At 48.6% G+C, this 15,012-nt stretch overlaps 1 protein-coding gene across 4 annotated transcripts in view; it reads right to left on the bottom strand.

Annotated features, from left to right (window-relative positions):
- Positions 1–513: 513 nt before the first annotated feature.
- The window catches only part of xpnpep2 (X-prolyl aminopeptidase (aminopeptidase P) 2, membrane-bound), a 118,343-nt gene continuing 103,844 nt past the window's right edge, over positions 514–15,012 (bottom strand). For all 4 annotated transcript variants that reach the window (XM_038776065.1, XM_038776067.1, XM_038776066.1 and 1 more), the window contains 4 exons: positions 12,166–12,228; positions 8,524–8,600; positions 3,028–3,126; positions 514–1,054 (listed from right to left, as the gene is read on the bottom strand). In XM_038776065.1, the coding sequence (XP_038631993.1) occupies positions 854–1,054; positions 3,028–3,126; positions 8,524–8,600; positions 12,166–12,228 (440 nt within the window). In that variant the 3' untranslated portion in view covers positions 514–853. The remainder of the gene's footprint in view (positions 1,055–3,027; positions 3,127–8,523; positions 8,601–12,165; positions 12,229–15,012) is intronic.

The raw sequence follows: 15,012 nt of genomic DNA, 5'->3' as shown, positions 1-15,012 counted from the left end.
GGTGTGTTAGCTTTTATTGGTAGAGGCATTGTGTTTTGGAGCCATGAGGTCATGGTTGCAGCTGTACAAAACCCTGGTGCGGCCGCATTTGGAGTATTGCGTGCAATTCTGGTCGCCGCATTATAGGAAGGATGTGGAAGCATTGGAAAGGGTACAGAGGAGATTTACCAGAATGTTGCCTGGTAAGGAGGGAAGATCTTTTGAGGAAAGGCTGAGGGACTTAAGACTGTTTTCGTTAGAGAGAAGAAGGTTAAGAGGTGACTTAATTGAGGCATACAAGATGATCAGAGGATTAGATAGGGTGGACAGTGAGAGCTTTTTTCCTCGGATGGTGATGTCTAGCATGAGGGGACATAGCTTTAAATTGAGGGGAGATAGATATAGGACAGATGTCAGAGGTAGGTTCTTTACTCAGAGAGTAGTAGGGGCGTTGAATGCCCTGCCTGCAACAGTAGTGGACTCGCCAATACTAAGGGCATTCAAATGGTCATTGGATAGACAGATGGGTGATAAGGGAATAGTGTAGATGGGCTTTAGAGTGGTTTCACAGGTCGGCGCAACATCGAGGGCCAAAGGGCCTGTACTGCGCTGTAATGTTCTATGTTCTATCCAGACCACTCTGAAACAACTGGAATTGAGCTGTTCCAACTGTAGCAGATTTGGGTTTGAGAGAACTAAACAGATTCCCTCGGAGGCAATTGATGACGTCTTTTTTGAAATAGGGGATAGGCACGTTTTTAATTGGCCCGATAAGGGTTGTATTTTTAACAAATGTAATTCAGAGGATTTTCTGCTATTTTAAGGAAGGACCTTGTGGTGAGCAGATTGTGAAAAGGGAAAATTTGGGGCATTTTTAAAGAAGCCTTCCTTGTAACAGCAGGTTTCCCAAGAGGACCCCAGTCAAGTTGATAAGTGAGTACGTCACAAGGACACTGTGTGAAAATGGTTCTGTGTGCTTCTGAAGCCAGTTATATTCCTCTGCTAAGTTTTGTGCTTGTAGTTCAGGGGACATTGTCTTCCGGACCTTCTCATAATAATTGTTAAGCCAGTCAATCTAGAAAATAGAACATTGAGAAAAAAAATTAACATCTAAGTTTTAAGCATAGTAACAAAATGGAGATTGTGGTTTCTGAATGCATTGTAAGCATTAGCTTGTGTTGCTGTATCAATGTGCTTTGCCATGTGGACTTAGACTGTAAATCTTTGCCCACAAATCCCAAAACAATGATCTACTGACTTTTTAAAAATAGATTGAGAGTACCCAATTTTTATTTTTTTTCCAATTAAGGGGCAATTTAGTGTGGCCAATCCACCTCACCAGCACATCTTTGGGTTGTGAGGATTGATGTCTTAGGCAGGTTGGTTTGATGTGTTAGGCAGGTTGGTTTGATGTGGACTGCACACGATGCAGGGAAGTTAGAAACAGACGTCTAACATTGGAGAAGATCCAACACTGTTTTATTCAACTATAGAACTGCTATACACATTCAGCTGTGGGTCGACACTATACTGACCTGACTGGTGACCTTGTAGTAGCCTGACCAGACTTACTAACTACCGCATGGTGTTTGCACTTGCTAGCTCATGGACTCTGACTGTCTCAGTAGCTGGGTCCCGAGAGAACGGGAGACCTAGTGCCCTCTGGCTTTATAGTGGTACTGTCCTGTCTGGTGATTGGCTGTACTGTGTTGTATGTTTACTGGTCATCCTATGTGTCAATCACTGCCTGTCTGCATCTCACTATATATATGAGTGGATATTATGACAAGGATGAAACCCACGCAGACACGGGGAGAATGTGGAAACTCCACACGGACAGTGACCCAGGGCCGGGATTCGAACCCAGGTCCTCAGCGCTAACCACTGTGCTGCCCTATGATCTACTGACTTTTGACCTTTGTCAATATGCAGTATAGAGTAGATTCAAAGCATTTTGTCATAAGAATAGAGGAAAAATAATCTCTGGATTGCTCATCATAATAGACAATCGTGTCTTTTCTGCATGCCTCAGGTTGGTCCCAGACATCACCTACAGCTGTACTTCCCGATGCGTGATAGAACTGACCCTACTGAAAACGGAGGTGCGAACTACAATACGCATCTCAGTCAGTGCCCTTTGCTTTGTCATTTGCAATGACTTTTAATTTAGTGTAATTAAATATTGTCAAGAATTTGCTCCAGTATTGTTTATAAACACTTCCATTTTGATTACATTTACGCCTTTATTCAAGAAGGAATTAGATATAGCTCTTGGGGATCAAGGGATATGGGGGAAAGGCAGAATCAGGGTATTGAACTTGATGATCAGCCATGATCATAATGAATGGCAGAGCAGGCTCGAAGGGCCAAATGGCCTCCACCCGCTTCTATTTTCTACGTATGTTTCTATGTATTCCACATAATGGCTGGAGCAATTTCTTCTGTCCAGAAAAGCCTCAAAGGTTTGTGCTCAAGATTGCATTTTTGGGGACAATCCAAGCAAAAATGTCACTGAACAAACTAAGGTGATTTAAAACAATTTGCGCGTCCCAACATAGCCCATTTTATGATGAAGCTTAATTTTCTTCATCATTGTTGCAAAGTTTCATTCCTAACTGACATGGCTCACAGCATGAGACTGCATTTAATTTGCCATTAAAGTGGCAATCGCATTCAGCCAACCCGATAGGGTGGCATGGTGTGGGAAATAGAAACATAGAAAATGCAAGGAATGAAGGTTTTTTCTCTCGGCATAGGGCTGTCTAAAGGAAACTTTGTTGGAGAGAACCTGCAGCAAAAACAGGTTGGAGGTGATCGGTGGATATTACAAAGGACCTGAAATGGGAATGAATGTCATTCACCGGCATTAAAATCTCTCACCTTGATTTATATACAATTTCTAAGAAAAAAAACAGAAGATTCTGAAACTAGCAGCGTCTGAATCGAAAGTATAGCTACGAAGATATTAGCGATATTAAACAGCATTATGAAGAAGGTCCAGCTCTGTCACTTAATCATTTTGCAGATAAGGCACAAATAACAACTCACCTGCAGCTTGTTCATGATGGACAAATCGATCAGTTTTCGATCATACGGAACAAGAGACACATGCTCAAAAGTCAGGTAAGGAACGCCTCCAAACATGTGCTGTATAAATGAATGTTTAAAACAATTATTTCATACAAATTTTATGACAGAATTGTTTTCGCCTAGTGTTATTACTGTTTCACATGACTCTTGAATATGGCACAATGTATTTCAGCAACAAGCCATCTAATGAACTAGTTTTGACCCAAGTTTTCAATGAAATACCAATGCCAGAAATCAAAAAATCCACATGTTTTGGCATTCAAAATCCAAACCGTGGTACCAAGGACAATTAGCTATTTAATGAGTTTTACTAAAAATGAAAGAAAATAAAAAATTGTATTTATTTAGAACCTTTCATGAGCACTAGATTTTTCAAGCACTTTACAGCCAATTAAGTATTTTCGAAGTGCGGTGACTGTTGTAATGTAGGAAATTCAGCAGTCAATTTGCACACAGCAAACTCTCACAAGCAGTAGTATGATAATGATCCCACAATTTTGGCGCGATTCTCCGAGGCCGTGGCGGTTGGGAGAATCGTCGGCTGGGCCATTTATCGCGCGACGCCGGTCCGATGCCATCCCGCCATTCTCCCAACCGGCGAGAACGGTCCCGTCGGGTTCTGCGCGCGCCAGCCAGAGAATTGCCCGAGACACTCACAACGGCCATTCTCCGGTACCCCCGCCATTCTCTGGCCCGGATGGGCCGAACAGCTGCTCCAACCTGACAGGTTCCCGCCGGCGCTGTCCACACTTGGGGCGGGATTCTCAGACCCCCCCCGCTGGGTCGGAGAATCGCCCGGGGCCGACGTCACGCCCGCCCCGCCGTGTCCCGAATTCTTCGCCCCCGAGATTCAGCGGAGGGCGGGAATCGCCCTGCACCAGTCGGCATTCCCCCCGCGCCGGTCAAAGTTCCGCCGCTGACTAGCCTCTCCCGCCAGCGTGGAGTAAACCACCTCTCTTACCGATGGGATTGGCGGTGCGGGCAGGCGCGGGGTCCTGGGGGAGGGGCGTGGGGCGATCTGACCCTGGGGGGTGCCCCCACGATGGCCTGGCCCGCGATCGGGGCCCACTGATCGGCGGGTGGGCCTGTGCTGTGGGGGCACTCTTTTTCTTCCGCCTTCACCATGGTCTTCACCATGGCGGAGGCGGAAGAGACTCCCTCCCTAGCGCATGCGCTGGTATGACGTTAGCAGCCGCTGGCGCTCCGGCGCATGCGCGGACTTGCGCCGGCCGGCAAAGTCCTTTCGGCCCTGGCTGGCGTGGCGCCAAAGGCCACTCACACCAGCCGGCGGAGTGGGAACCACTCCGGCGTGGGCCTAGCCCCTCAATGTGAGGGATTGGCCCCTAAAAGTACGGAGACTTACGCACCTTTGGGGCGGCCCGACGCCGGAGTGGTTCACACCACTCCAACACGCCTGGACCCCCCGCCCCGCCAGGTAGGGCAGAATCCCAGCCCTGGTCGCTGCCGGCGGGAACTGTGCGGGAACGCTCGGGAGGCGGCCTGTGGGGGTGTGTGGGGGAGGGGGGTTCCATCACCGGGGTGGGCCTCCGATGGGGTCTGGCCCGCGATCGGGGCCCACCAATCGGCGGGCCGACCTCTCTAAAGGAGGACCTCCACCAGAAGATCTATCCACCATCTTCTTGCAGGGTGGCCTCAGGGAGGACGGCAACCGCGCATGCGCGACTTACTTCATTTACGTGACGCCGGCCGCGTCATTTACGCGGTGCCGCTTTTCATGCGGCGCCAAGGATCAGTGCATGTAAAATACCCGACGCTGCTCCTAGCCCCCTGGGGGCGGGAGAATAGGGGGCTGGGAGCGGGCTCCGACGCCGGAGTGAAACACCGGTTTTCACTCCGGCATCGGGACTTTGTCTCCCTTTCGGAGAATCGCGCCCTTTGTTTTTGTAATTTTGATTTGAGGGCTATTTAGGCAGGTCAACTTCCCTGCTCTTTAAACGGCATATTTAGATCCACTGGAATGTGCAGATCGGGCCCCTTGTTATCTCATCTGGATAAAATAGAACATACAGTGCAGAAGGAGGCCATTCGGCCCATCGAGTCTCCACCAACCCACTTAAGCACTCAGTTCCACCCTGTCCCCGTAACCCAATAACCCCATCTCACCTTTTTTGGTTACTAAGGGCAATTTATCATGGCCAATCCACCTAACCTGCACGTCTTTGGACTGTGAGAGGAAACCGGAGCACCCAAAGGAAATCTACACAGACACGGGAAGAACGTGCAGACTCCGCACAGACAGTGACCCAGCGGGGAATCGAACCTGGGACCCCTGGAGCTGTGAAGCCACAGTGCTAATCACTTGTGCTAACGTGCTACAGTGACTCTGACAGTGTGGCACACCCTCAGTACTGCACTTGCTTATCAGTCTATATTTTTGACTTCTAGACCCAAAGCAGGTCCTGAACCCAAAACTTCCAGTCTTGGAAAGAGTGCTAGCAATGGAGCCACAGCTGAGATAGAATACAATGATGGAGGACGTAGTTTGCTGTAAAGTGAAACTAATCTTTATTATTGTCACAAGTAGGCTTACATTAACACTGCAATGAAGTTGCTGTGAAAATCCTCCAGTCGCCAGTGCATGTTCGGGTACACTGAGGGAGAATTCAGAATGTCCAATTCACATAACAAGCACGTCTTCTGGGACTTGTGGGAGGAAACTGGAGCACCCGGAGGAAACCCACGCAGGCACATGGAGAATGTGCAGACTCTGCACAGACAGTGACCCAAGCCGGGAATCGAACCCAGGTCCCTGCCGCTGTGAAGCAATGGTGCTAACCACTGTGCTACCCATATCAGCACCAGTAGAAAGACCAGGAAAGGAACTGTCAACATGTGCGGAAGCATTTTGGAAGTTTTTTTTCTAGACAACAAAAAGAACTGGTTTCCTGCTGCAGCTCCAGCTGCTCCATTTGAAATCACTAAAGTCTGAAATGGAGTAAGCATTTACTTCATTGCTGGGCAGACAAATAACAGATGCTGATTGCACACGATACAGAGTTGTCTTCTCATATACATCGTATTTTTCACAAGGGATAGTAATGCCTGGCTGTGATTACAAAGCAGAACTTCACTGGAACTCAATGTGAAGGTCTGCAACCACAGTGTTTATCTTTTTTTCTCTTTTTACAGATTGCATCAGAGCTGCTGTGTGTTTCTGATAATCTTCTTAACCTCACGAAAGGATTCAAGTAGGATAAGTGAAATCTACTGTGTTCATAAAATTTATCTGAGGCCCAAACTACCTTATCGCAGCTCATCATATATATGTTGGGCGGGATTCTCCATTTCTGAGATTGAGGGCTGGATTCTCCGATTTTGAGGCGATGTTCGGAGAACGTGTCTAGTATTATGACCAAAAAGACGGCGTTGCTCCGCGCGGTGGGGGGCTCGCAGCTGAGGCACGTAAAACCCCCGCCGTTCCCTGCAGATATAGGCGGAGAACTGCCGTGAACCGCGGCCGCGCATGTGCACGGCGGTGACCTGCAGCAGTCGTGCCATACAACGTGGCATCAGTCACGCACTGACCTGGCCTGCCAGACAGTGGCCCCCTGTAACACCCTTCGCCACCCCTGGACCACCCCCCCCCCACCAGTCCCCCCAACCCCCCCCGCCGAAGCTCCCCTGGCCAGCGGAACCATTCCCCCCCCCCCCCCCCCCCCCCCCCCCGACTGTGGCGGCAATGGACACAGTCCGCAGCTGCCACGCAAGTTTGACGAAACCTCAGACCTAAAGTGATCCATGCTGTCGGGAAGTCTGCCCATTGGGGACGGAGCATTGGGGGAGGGCCTTCTGGTGATGTCCTGAGGCCGTCCCAATGGCGTGCGGACTACTCCCAGATGACGGCGTTTTGGAGGGGGCAAAGCATCCGAAAACAGGCGCCGCCCCTGATTTCGGCATCAAAAGGGATTCTCCGCCCAATCGCCAAATGCAATTTCGTGTCAGCAATCAGAGAATCCCCGCCCTGAGTGCTGAAGCCAACGTAGAATTTGTGGACTTTCACTACAGCAAAACTGGTGGTGAACCGGGATCAATTCAGCAACTGTGGAGGGGCGAGAACCGGCGTCAGGTGGAACATAATCGATTCCAATGAAAAATGGTGTGGGATTCGCTGGGTTCATTTTTTTTAAATAAATTTAGATTACCCAATTATTTTTTCCAATTAAAGGGAAATTTAGCGCGGCCAATCCACCTACTCTGCACATTTTTGGGTGTGGGGGCGAAAACCAAGCAGACACGGGGAGAATGTGCAAACTCCACACGGACAGTGACCAAGAGCCGGGATCGAACCTGGGACCTCAGCGCCGTGAGGCGGTTGTGCTAACCACTAGGCCGCCGTGCTGCCCTATTCGCTGGGTTCATGATTGACACTCAAGAGGCTGGCAAGCTGCAGCTGCATTTAGACATTGCATTCCCCACACACACTCATCCCAGCCAACAAGATGGCACTGGTTGTGCTGGAGTGCGCCCATATAGCTGATGGGTCAGTTGGGGCTAGAGGGCACCCAGGATAGTGGCCTGTGGCCACATATATGACCCTAAGTTCACAGGGGGCTGTTAGCAGCATATACAGCTGCATGGCTGACTTGCCGGCTGTGGTAATGGTGTTCCATGCCTGTACATCCCAACCCCACAGCCCACCTCCCGGCCACCACCCGCTACTCTCCCCGCCCTGGCAGAAGCCCCCTGGCCAGCGGCATAACTGTCACCAAACTATGGCGATGTTGGACACTTTCCAAACCCCCTCTCTCTCCCTTAGCAGCCATGTCGGCGGTTTCACGATTATTAAAAGCACAAATGAACCACGCCATTGGGAATTCGGCCGATCTGAGGCGGAGCATCGCAGAGGCCCCAGAGAATACCGGGTGGGGCCTGCTAATGATATGCAAACGGTGTTTACTGTACATGTGTTCTGCACCGCATTGACGAGGTGACGGAGAATGATGATTTGGCACCAAATTGGCGCCCGCCGCAATTTTAGCGTCGGAACCTATTCTCCGCCCAATTGCGTTTTGCGATTTCGGTGTCAGCCCTCCGAGAATCTTTCCCGTTGCCTTTTGTCAAATCTGAATTCAGTTACAGGGAGTCGATTTGTGTCTGTTTTGATTTTGTCTCCAGCCAGCAGCTGATATTATGATAGAAAGCAGCACTCCATGCATTTTATATTTCAAGGATAATAATGCTCATCAGGGAACCCCCAGCGGTGATCATGTGGTGATGTGCAGACAGGAAAGGATTCTGCGCCCAAGGCGATTCTGACTCTGCTGAGGGTAGGCAGAATTTGGATTCTAGATTAAAATAGATGGCACCAGCTGGTGCTGGAAAGACCTGTGTGTTTTAGGTGTAGTACATTTATATCAGGCTTCCTGCTAACTGAATGGTGAAAGAAACTGGTTCCCTTGAGAGATCCAGTACTGACAAATTCATAAGTGTTACCTTAGTTTCTGCCTTTACTACCATAGCAATATCTTCAATACGAATTCCAAATTCATTATCTTCATAATAACCAGGCTCTGAAAGGAGAAAGGTTAATAGGTATGAGAGATAGCGCAACAAACGACCCCTGGAGAAGAGGCAGCAGGTGCAAACGTGAACCTGATGTCAAGTTATTTTTCACAAAAAGCAGGTCAATATGTGCATTAGAGTGATTTACCCGAAAACCTTGGAGTCTTTTAAGAAGCAGCTGGATACTGTGATGGTAAGTTACAGCTTTTTCCAGATAGGGTAATATGGGCCTTCCTTATCTGTATTCCTCTCTTGATCATGTGAACCTTGATTCCTGTACCAGTACTAAAACAGTCATACTGTTTAGTGGCGTGTACAGTTTGGGCTTTGTTTCAGTGGCTGCGACATGCGCTAGCTCAAGACATAAACTCGGTGCCAAATATATATCTATATATATAGAAGTGCTGTGGTAAAAGACATCACTGTTAATGTGAAGGCTAAAGGGCCATAAATAGGAAATGATCTTTGGTCAAAGAAAATTAAGCAAGAAATTCTTGCACTTTGATGATCGTCGTTATCTGGGTAGTTTTGGGACAAGATTGGAGTTTTGCTGTGTCTTTACACCTTTTTGTGTGGGTCCTAAAATTGTGATGGGAAGTGCTGACACTTCTTTGTCTTCAGCCTTGTGCACATTATAGACAAGGAGGTCGGACCGGCAGGATGATACTATCCCATGAAGAAACCTATGGCTGCAATGCTGTCTTCTGAATGACAGTAGAGTTGCTGAGCAATTCATTGCTATTTAGGAACCGGCACATATTGGGGGTGATTTTGAACCCGCAATAGCCGTGCGTGTGATCAGCGATGTGGACGCAAAATTCATAGAGCATCAGAAAATATGGTCCACGCGCCTCATCCAGGTGCAGTTGAGAAGGAGATTTGTGGGGAAGTGGCTATAGTGCGAGAGGGAGGGTGTGAGGCTCAGTGATATGCACTCATTAAGGGGGAAGCATGGACGGATTTCCCAGAGGTGTAGGGGGTGCAGCACAGAACAGGCCCTTCGAGGTCTGCCAGAAATCCTCATTGCCCACTTTGGAGTTCTCCTCTTTTCAGCATATGATTCTGAAGAATCAAGGAGCCTATCGAGTTAGCTTTTCTAATCATAGCAATCGAGTAACAGCAGAGATTGGGCCGCTGCCAGGAACAGGACCATGCTGGGGAGGCTGAGCCCATAGCTGTCCTGGGAGGAGCACTACAGATGGTGGAGCCTCTTGGAGACACTACTGGCATAGATTTGGTAGAATCCCTGCAGAACAGAAGGACACCATTTGGCCCATCGAGTCTGCACCGACCCCCCAAAAGAGCACTGTATGAATTGGAGAGCCCACTTCCCCACCCTACCCTCATAACCCCACCTCACTTACACATCTCTGGACACTAAGAGGCAATTTATGATGGCCAATCTATCTAACCGGTACATCATTGGACTGTGGAGGAAACGAGAGCAGCCGGAGGAAACCCACGCAGACACGAGTGTGGTTGTCGTCAGGATGGAAAGCACAGTGTTCACAAAGACATTTGAAGCTAGGTTCATCAACAAAGCTAAATTTATTTACACTATTAATTAAAGTTCAACACTTACTCTTTTAGTAAGCAAATAGATTATATTCAACTGCACTCACTAACACTATATACTCTAACTGTAACTATATTCCATCCTCTCTAGTTCTACTATGCACTTCACTTCAATCTCCTATCCTCTACTCCACTCTCTCACAGAGTGAGTGCCTTTTATAATACTGTTCCTAGCTCCATCTAATTGCTAATTGTAACATGACATTAACTCTTCACATGCTGAAAAACGCAGTGCTGGCTTCCTGGCAGTCATCGCTTTGAATGGATCTGGACCAGGTGCTTGGACGGCATTTATATGAAGCACTCCACTGAGTGCATAAAGTAAGTTGCCCTGGGGCGAGCGAATGAGCAGGAAGCAGCAACGAGTGCAGCGTGATCTGTGTGGTTGAAAAAATTGTGGAAGAGGCTCAATATTCAGCGCTGGCGGGACTTGCACTGGTTTTCTCACCGGAATTGACACTGCCAAATTTTGGTAAGATTCTGCCCATAGGCTTACAATCTTACATTGTTGCCAATTAAGTAAGTGCATTCGTCTTCGCCTTCCAGCTAAGGATGGCTGGCAGGTTCCCACGGGGCACGTGCTGCTTGAGGCAGGCAGGACACCATGGACAAACCCCTCCATAGGGTAAACCCCTCCATAGAATGGTAAATGGCTGTAGCTGTGGTCCTCTCATCCCAGGGACTCCATGATAGTGATTAAAAGAGGGGCTGGTGCCCCCTGCCCCCCGCCCCACCCTTTTCCAGGAGGCAGCCTACATGTACCTGCCAGGCTGCAGGCACATTTGGAAGGCCTGTTCACCGTCAGGAAGAGTTGGCCCCTTAATTGATTACCTACTGCCACATTGACCCTCCTCTGACAAGATTTCTTGGGAGATGGGTACACATCAGGTTGGTACCCAACATGTTAATTTCCAAATTTCCTCCTGGTCTCACCTTCTGACCCATCCCCACAGGGCTGGGAAGATTCCATCCACCCTATCGAGAAACCTGTTTAGAAAGATTCAACACCTGCGGCTTCACGAAAAGCAGGTAATGGTAACCTGGCTTCGCCGGCAATAATCATACCCTATGATCAAATGGAATAAAACTGAGGTCTTAATTCAGTTAGATGCAAAAGGCCTGATGGAATCACTCGAAGAAAAACAGGGCGTTTTGTTGACATTCTGCCCAGTATTCTTCACTCAAACAACAGATCATTTAATTTGCTGTTTGTTGGGCTTTATTGTATGTAAAGTGGCTGCAACTTTAACGGCGATTGTATTTTAAAAAGTATTTAGCTGTGAAAAACTTGGAGGTGCTAATTCCATGCATGTTCTCTCCTATCCTGTTGTATAATTTAATTAATTGTTTTTTTAAGCCAATGGTAAAAGATATGCCTCTCTAGTCTCCTCTTCTGCTTTGCAATCTCTTTGTTTCCTTTCACTACACTGCCCAACCTCATAGAACATAGAACATACAGTGCAGAAGGAGGCCATTCGGCCCATCAAGTCTGTAGCGACCCACTTAAGCCCTCACTTCCACCCTATCCCCGTAACCCAATAACCCCTCCTAACCTTTTTGGACACTAAGGGCAATTAGCATGGCCAATCCACCTAACCTCACATCTTTGGATTGTGGGAGGAAACCAGAGCACCTAGAGGAAACCCACGCAGACACGGGGAGAACCTGCAGACTCCGAACAGACAGTGACCCAGCGGGGAATCGAACCTGGGACCCTGGCGCTGTGAAGCCACAGTGCTATCCACTTGTGCTACCGTGCTGCCCACTTGTGCTACCGTGCTGCCACCATGTTTCCCTCACCCTCCCCACCCCCATCACCTGGCTGATGCTGCCACTCTGTGCCATTACCATCAACCCTGCCTCACCCAAGTGCTCTTATGGTTTTGAAATGGAAGAATACAACAAAGCAATACTAAATATCTGAGTTTAAGGTTTTTCTTTGTGGGCTCTTCAACCGCCATTTGCTGTTTAAGTAACCTCCTTTTCAGAAATACTTACCAATTGATGTAAACATCCCCACATAAAGTTGGCTAGTATGACCACTCCCAATGCCAACTGGCCCTGCACATGAACAGAAATATAAGCAAAATTCAATTTATGTTTCCAAACAAATGACTTGTGTTATTGCTGATAACGTGCCTGCTCTGAAGGTTAGGAATATCCAATATGTGTCACAATTTATCTGCAACAAATTTAGAAATGAGCATTTCCAAGAATATTCATAGACTGTACAGTGCCGAACGAGGCCATTCGGCCCATCGAGTCTGCACCGGCTCTTGGAAAGAGCACCCCACTTAAGCCCACACCTCCAGTCTATCCCCGTAACCCAGTAAACCCACCTAACCTTTTTGGATACTAAGGGCAATTTAGCATGGCCAATCCACCTGACCTGCAATCTTTGGACTGTGGGAGGAAACCGAAGCACCCGGAGGAAACCAACGCACACACGGGGAGAACGTGCAGACTCCACACAGACAGTGACCCAAGCCGGGAATCGAACCTGGGACCCTGGAGATGTGAAGCAACTGTGCTAACCACTGTGCTTCCGTGTCGCCCCCACGGTCAGCTCTTTGTGTAGGAATATGTGTAACAGTAAAGGCAAAGATGCTTACAAGAAAAATCAGAGATGGAGGGCCAGTGAGATAGTTATCAGATACAACCCAAGAGTATTTTACTGAAGCTTCCAGCATTGCACTGATTATTGTTTTCAATACTGTACCGCTTTCTTTTTAAAAACATCTTATTAGTATTTACTAGAATTATAAACAGTTATGTACATTGCTGGTCATGTTCACTTACTGTACAAAACAGCGAGTTTTCCTATGTGCAGTCTGCTGCCCCCTGGCTCGGCATGCGGTCCCTCCAGCCGACCTCCCCTGCCCACCCCTCCCTGCTCCCTCTCACTTACTCCCCCTTGTCTCTCCCCAGTTGGTCTAGGGGGAATGTTTCCCCCTTTCCTCTCCTCTTTCCCCCCTCTTTCTGTTCTCCCCCCGTCGGCGGTAACTGTATTTCTCCTGTGGCTGGCGAGGGCTGGCCCCTCCCTCCCACATTGTCTCTTTTGTGCCTCTCCAGCCCTTTCTCTCCTTTCCACCTCCCCCCTTGCCTTTCTTTCCTTTTTCCTCTCTGTTTTCTTTTTAACTATCCCATTTCCCTACCTATTAAGGGCAGCACGGTAGCAAAGCGGTTAGCACAGTTGCTTCACAGTTCCAGGGTCCCTGGTTCGATTCCCGGCTTGGGTCATTGTCTGGTCGGAGTCTGCACATTCTCCCCCGTCTGCGTGGGTTTCCTCCGGGTGCTCCGGTTTCCTCCCACAGTCCAAAGATGGGCAGACAAGGTGGATTAGCCATGCTTAATTGCCCTTGGTGCCAAAAAGGGTAGGTGGGGTTACTGGGTTATGGGGATAGTGTGGGCTTGGGTAGAATACTCTGTCCAAGGGCCGGTGCAGACTCGATGGGCCAAATGGCCTCCTTCTGCACTGTAAATTCTATGATACATTGTTGCAGTCCTCGAACGGGTTCTGGAACAGGCCAACGAACTGGCCAACGAACTCCCATGGCTCCGACCCTCGGATGGCATATTTAATTTTCTGTACCGCATTCTACCACTGTTTAAAAATAGAATCGGATCTGAAACTGGCTGAAGTCTGACCATCATTTTGTAATATAAATGATCCAAATTATAACCTGATTTGTTGGGCACAGTAAGAAGTCTTGCACCAGGTTAAAGTCCAACAGGTTTGTTTCGAATCACTAACTTTCAGAGCGCAGCTCCTTCCTCGGGTGAATGGAGCTGCTCTCCGAAAGCTAGTGATTCGAAACAAACCTGTTATACTTTAACCTGGTGTAAGACTTCTTACTGTGCCCACCCCTGTCCAATGCTGGCATCTTCGCATCCTGATTTGTTGGGGCTGATTGCATCAAAGCACATCACTGATGCTTACAGATATACTCACCTAATAGAGACATGCAGCAATTATTATCTAAATATTGTTTCAATGGAGAAAAACTGCAGGAAGCTGCAGCACAGAGGGATTTGGAGGTCCTCGTGCATAAATCACAAAATGCTGGCGTGCAGGTTCAGCAGGTGAATGGGAAGGCAAATGGAATATTGGCCTTTGTTTTAAAGGGAATGGAGTATAAAAATAGGGAAGTCCTGCTACAATTATACAAGGCACTAGTTAGACTACGTTAAAAATCTAAAAGCAAATTGCTGCAGATGCTAGAATCTGAGACAGAAAAACAGAGAATGCTGCAAAATCTCAACTGGACTGACAGCATCCGAGAAAGAACAGAGCTAACCTTTGGATTCTGGCTAACTCTTCGTCAGAGCTAGAGAAAATAGGATGAGAAAAGGGAATGTAAATAAGAACATAAGAACTTGGAGCACGAGTAGGCCATCTGGCCTTTCGAGCCTGCTCCGCCATTCAATGAGGTCATGGCTGATCTTTTGTGGACTCAGCTCCACTTTCCGGCCCGAACACCATGGGCGCGATTCTCCGCAAATGCGGCGAGTCGTAAAGGCTGCCGTGAAACTGGCCGTGTTTCACGGCAGCCTCCGCGCCCCCTCCCAGGACCCGATTCTCCCCCCCGGGCGGGGCTAGCAGCGGGGCCCCGTGAACCACGGCATCACGGCCTTAGCGACCGTTGCTAAGTCCGCGCGCCAAGCGTCACGCCGGCTGACGCGCACGATGACGTCAGCCGCGCATGCGCAGATTGGACGGCTCCAACCCGCGCATGCACGGGGCCGTCATCTCCCTTGGTCACCCCGCGGACTGATCCTGCGGGGCGGCGGAGGGAGAAAGAGTGCGTCCGTTACGGACGCACTGCCCGTGATCGGTGGGCACCG

The sequence above is a fragment of the Scyliorhinus canicula genome, chromosome 17, assembly GCF_902713615.1.
Source record: "Scyliorhinus canicula chromosome 17, sScyCan1.1, whole genome shotgun sequence".
Taxonomy (NCBI): domain Eukaryota; kingdom Metazoa; phylum Chordata; class Chondrichthyes; order Carcharhiniformes; family Scyliorhinidae; genus Scyliorhinus; species Scyliorhinus canicula.
The sequence above is the reverse complement of the archived record's forward strand: the minus strand, read 5'-3'. Positions and strand labels throughout refer to the sequence as shown.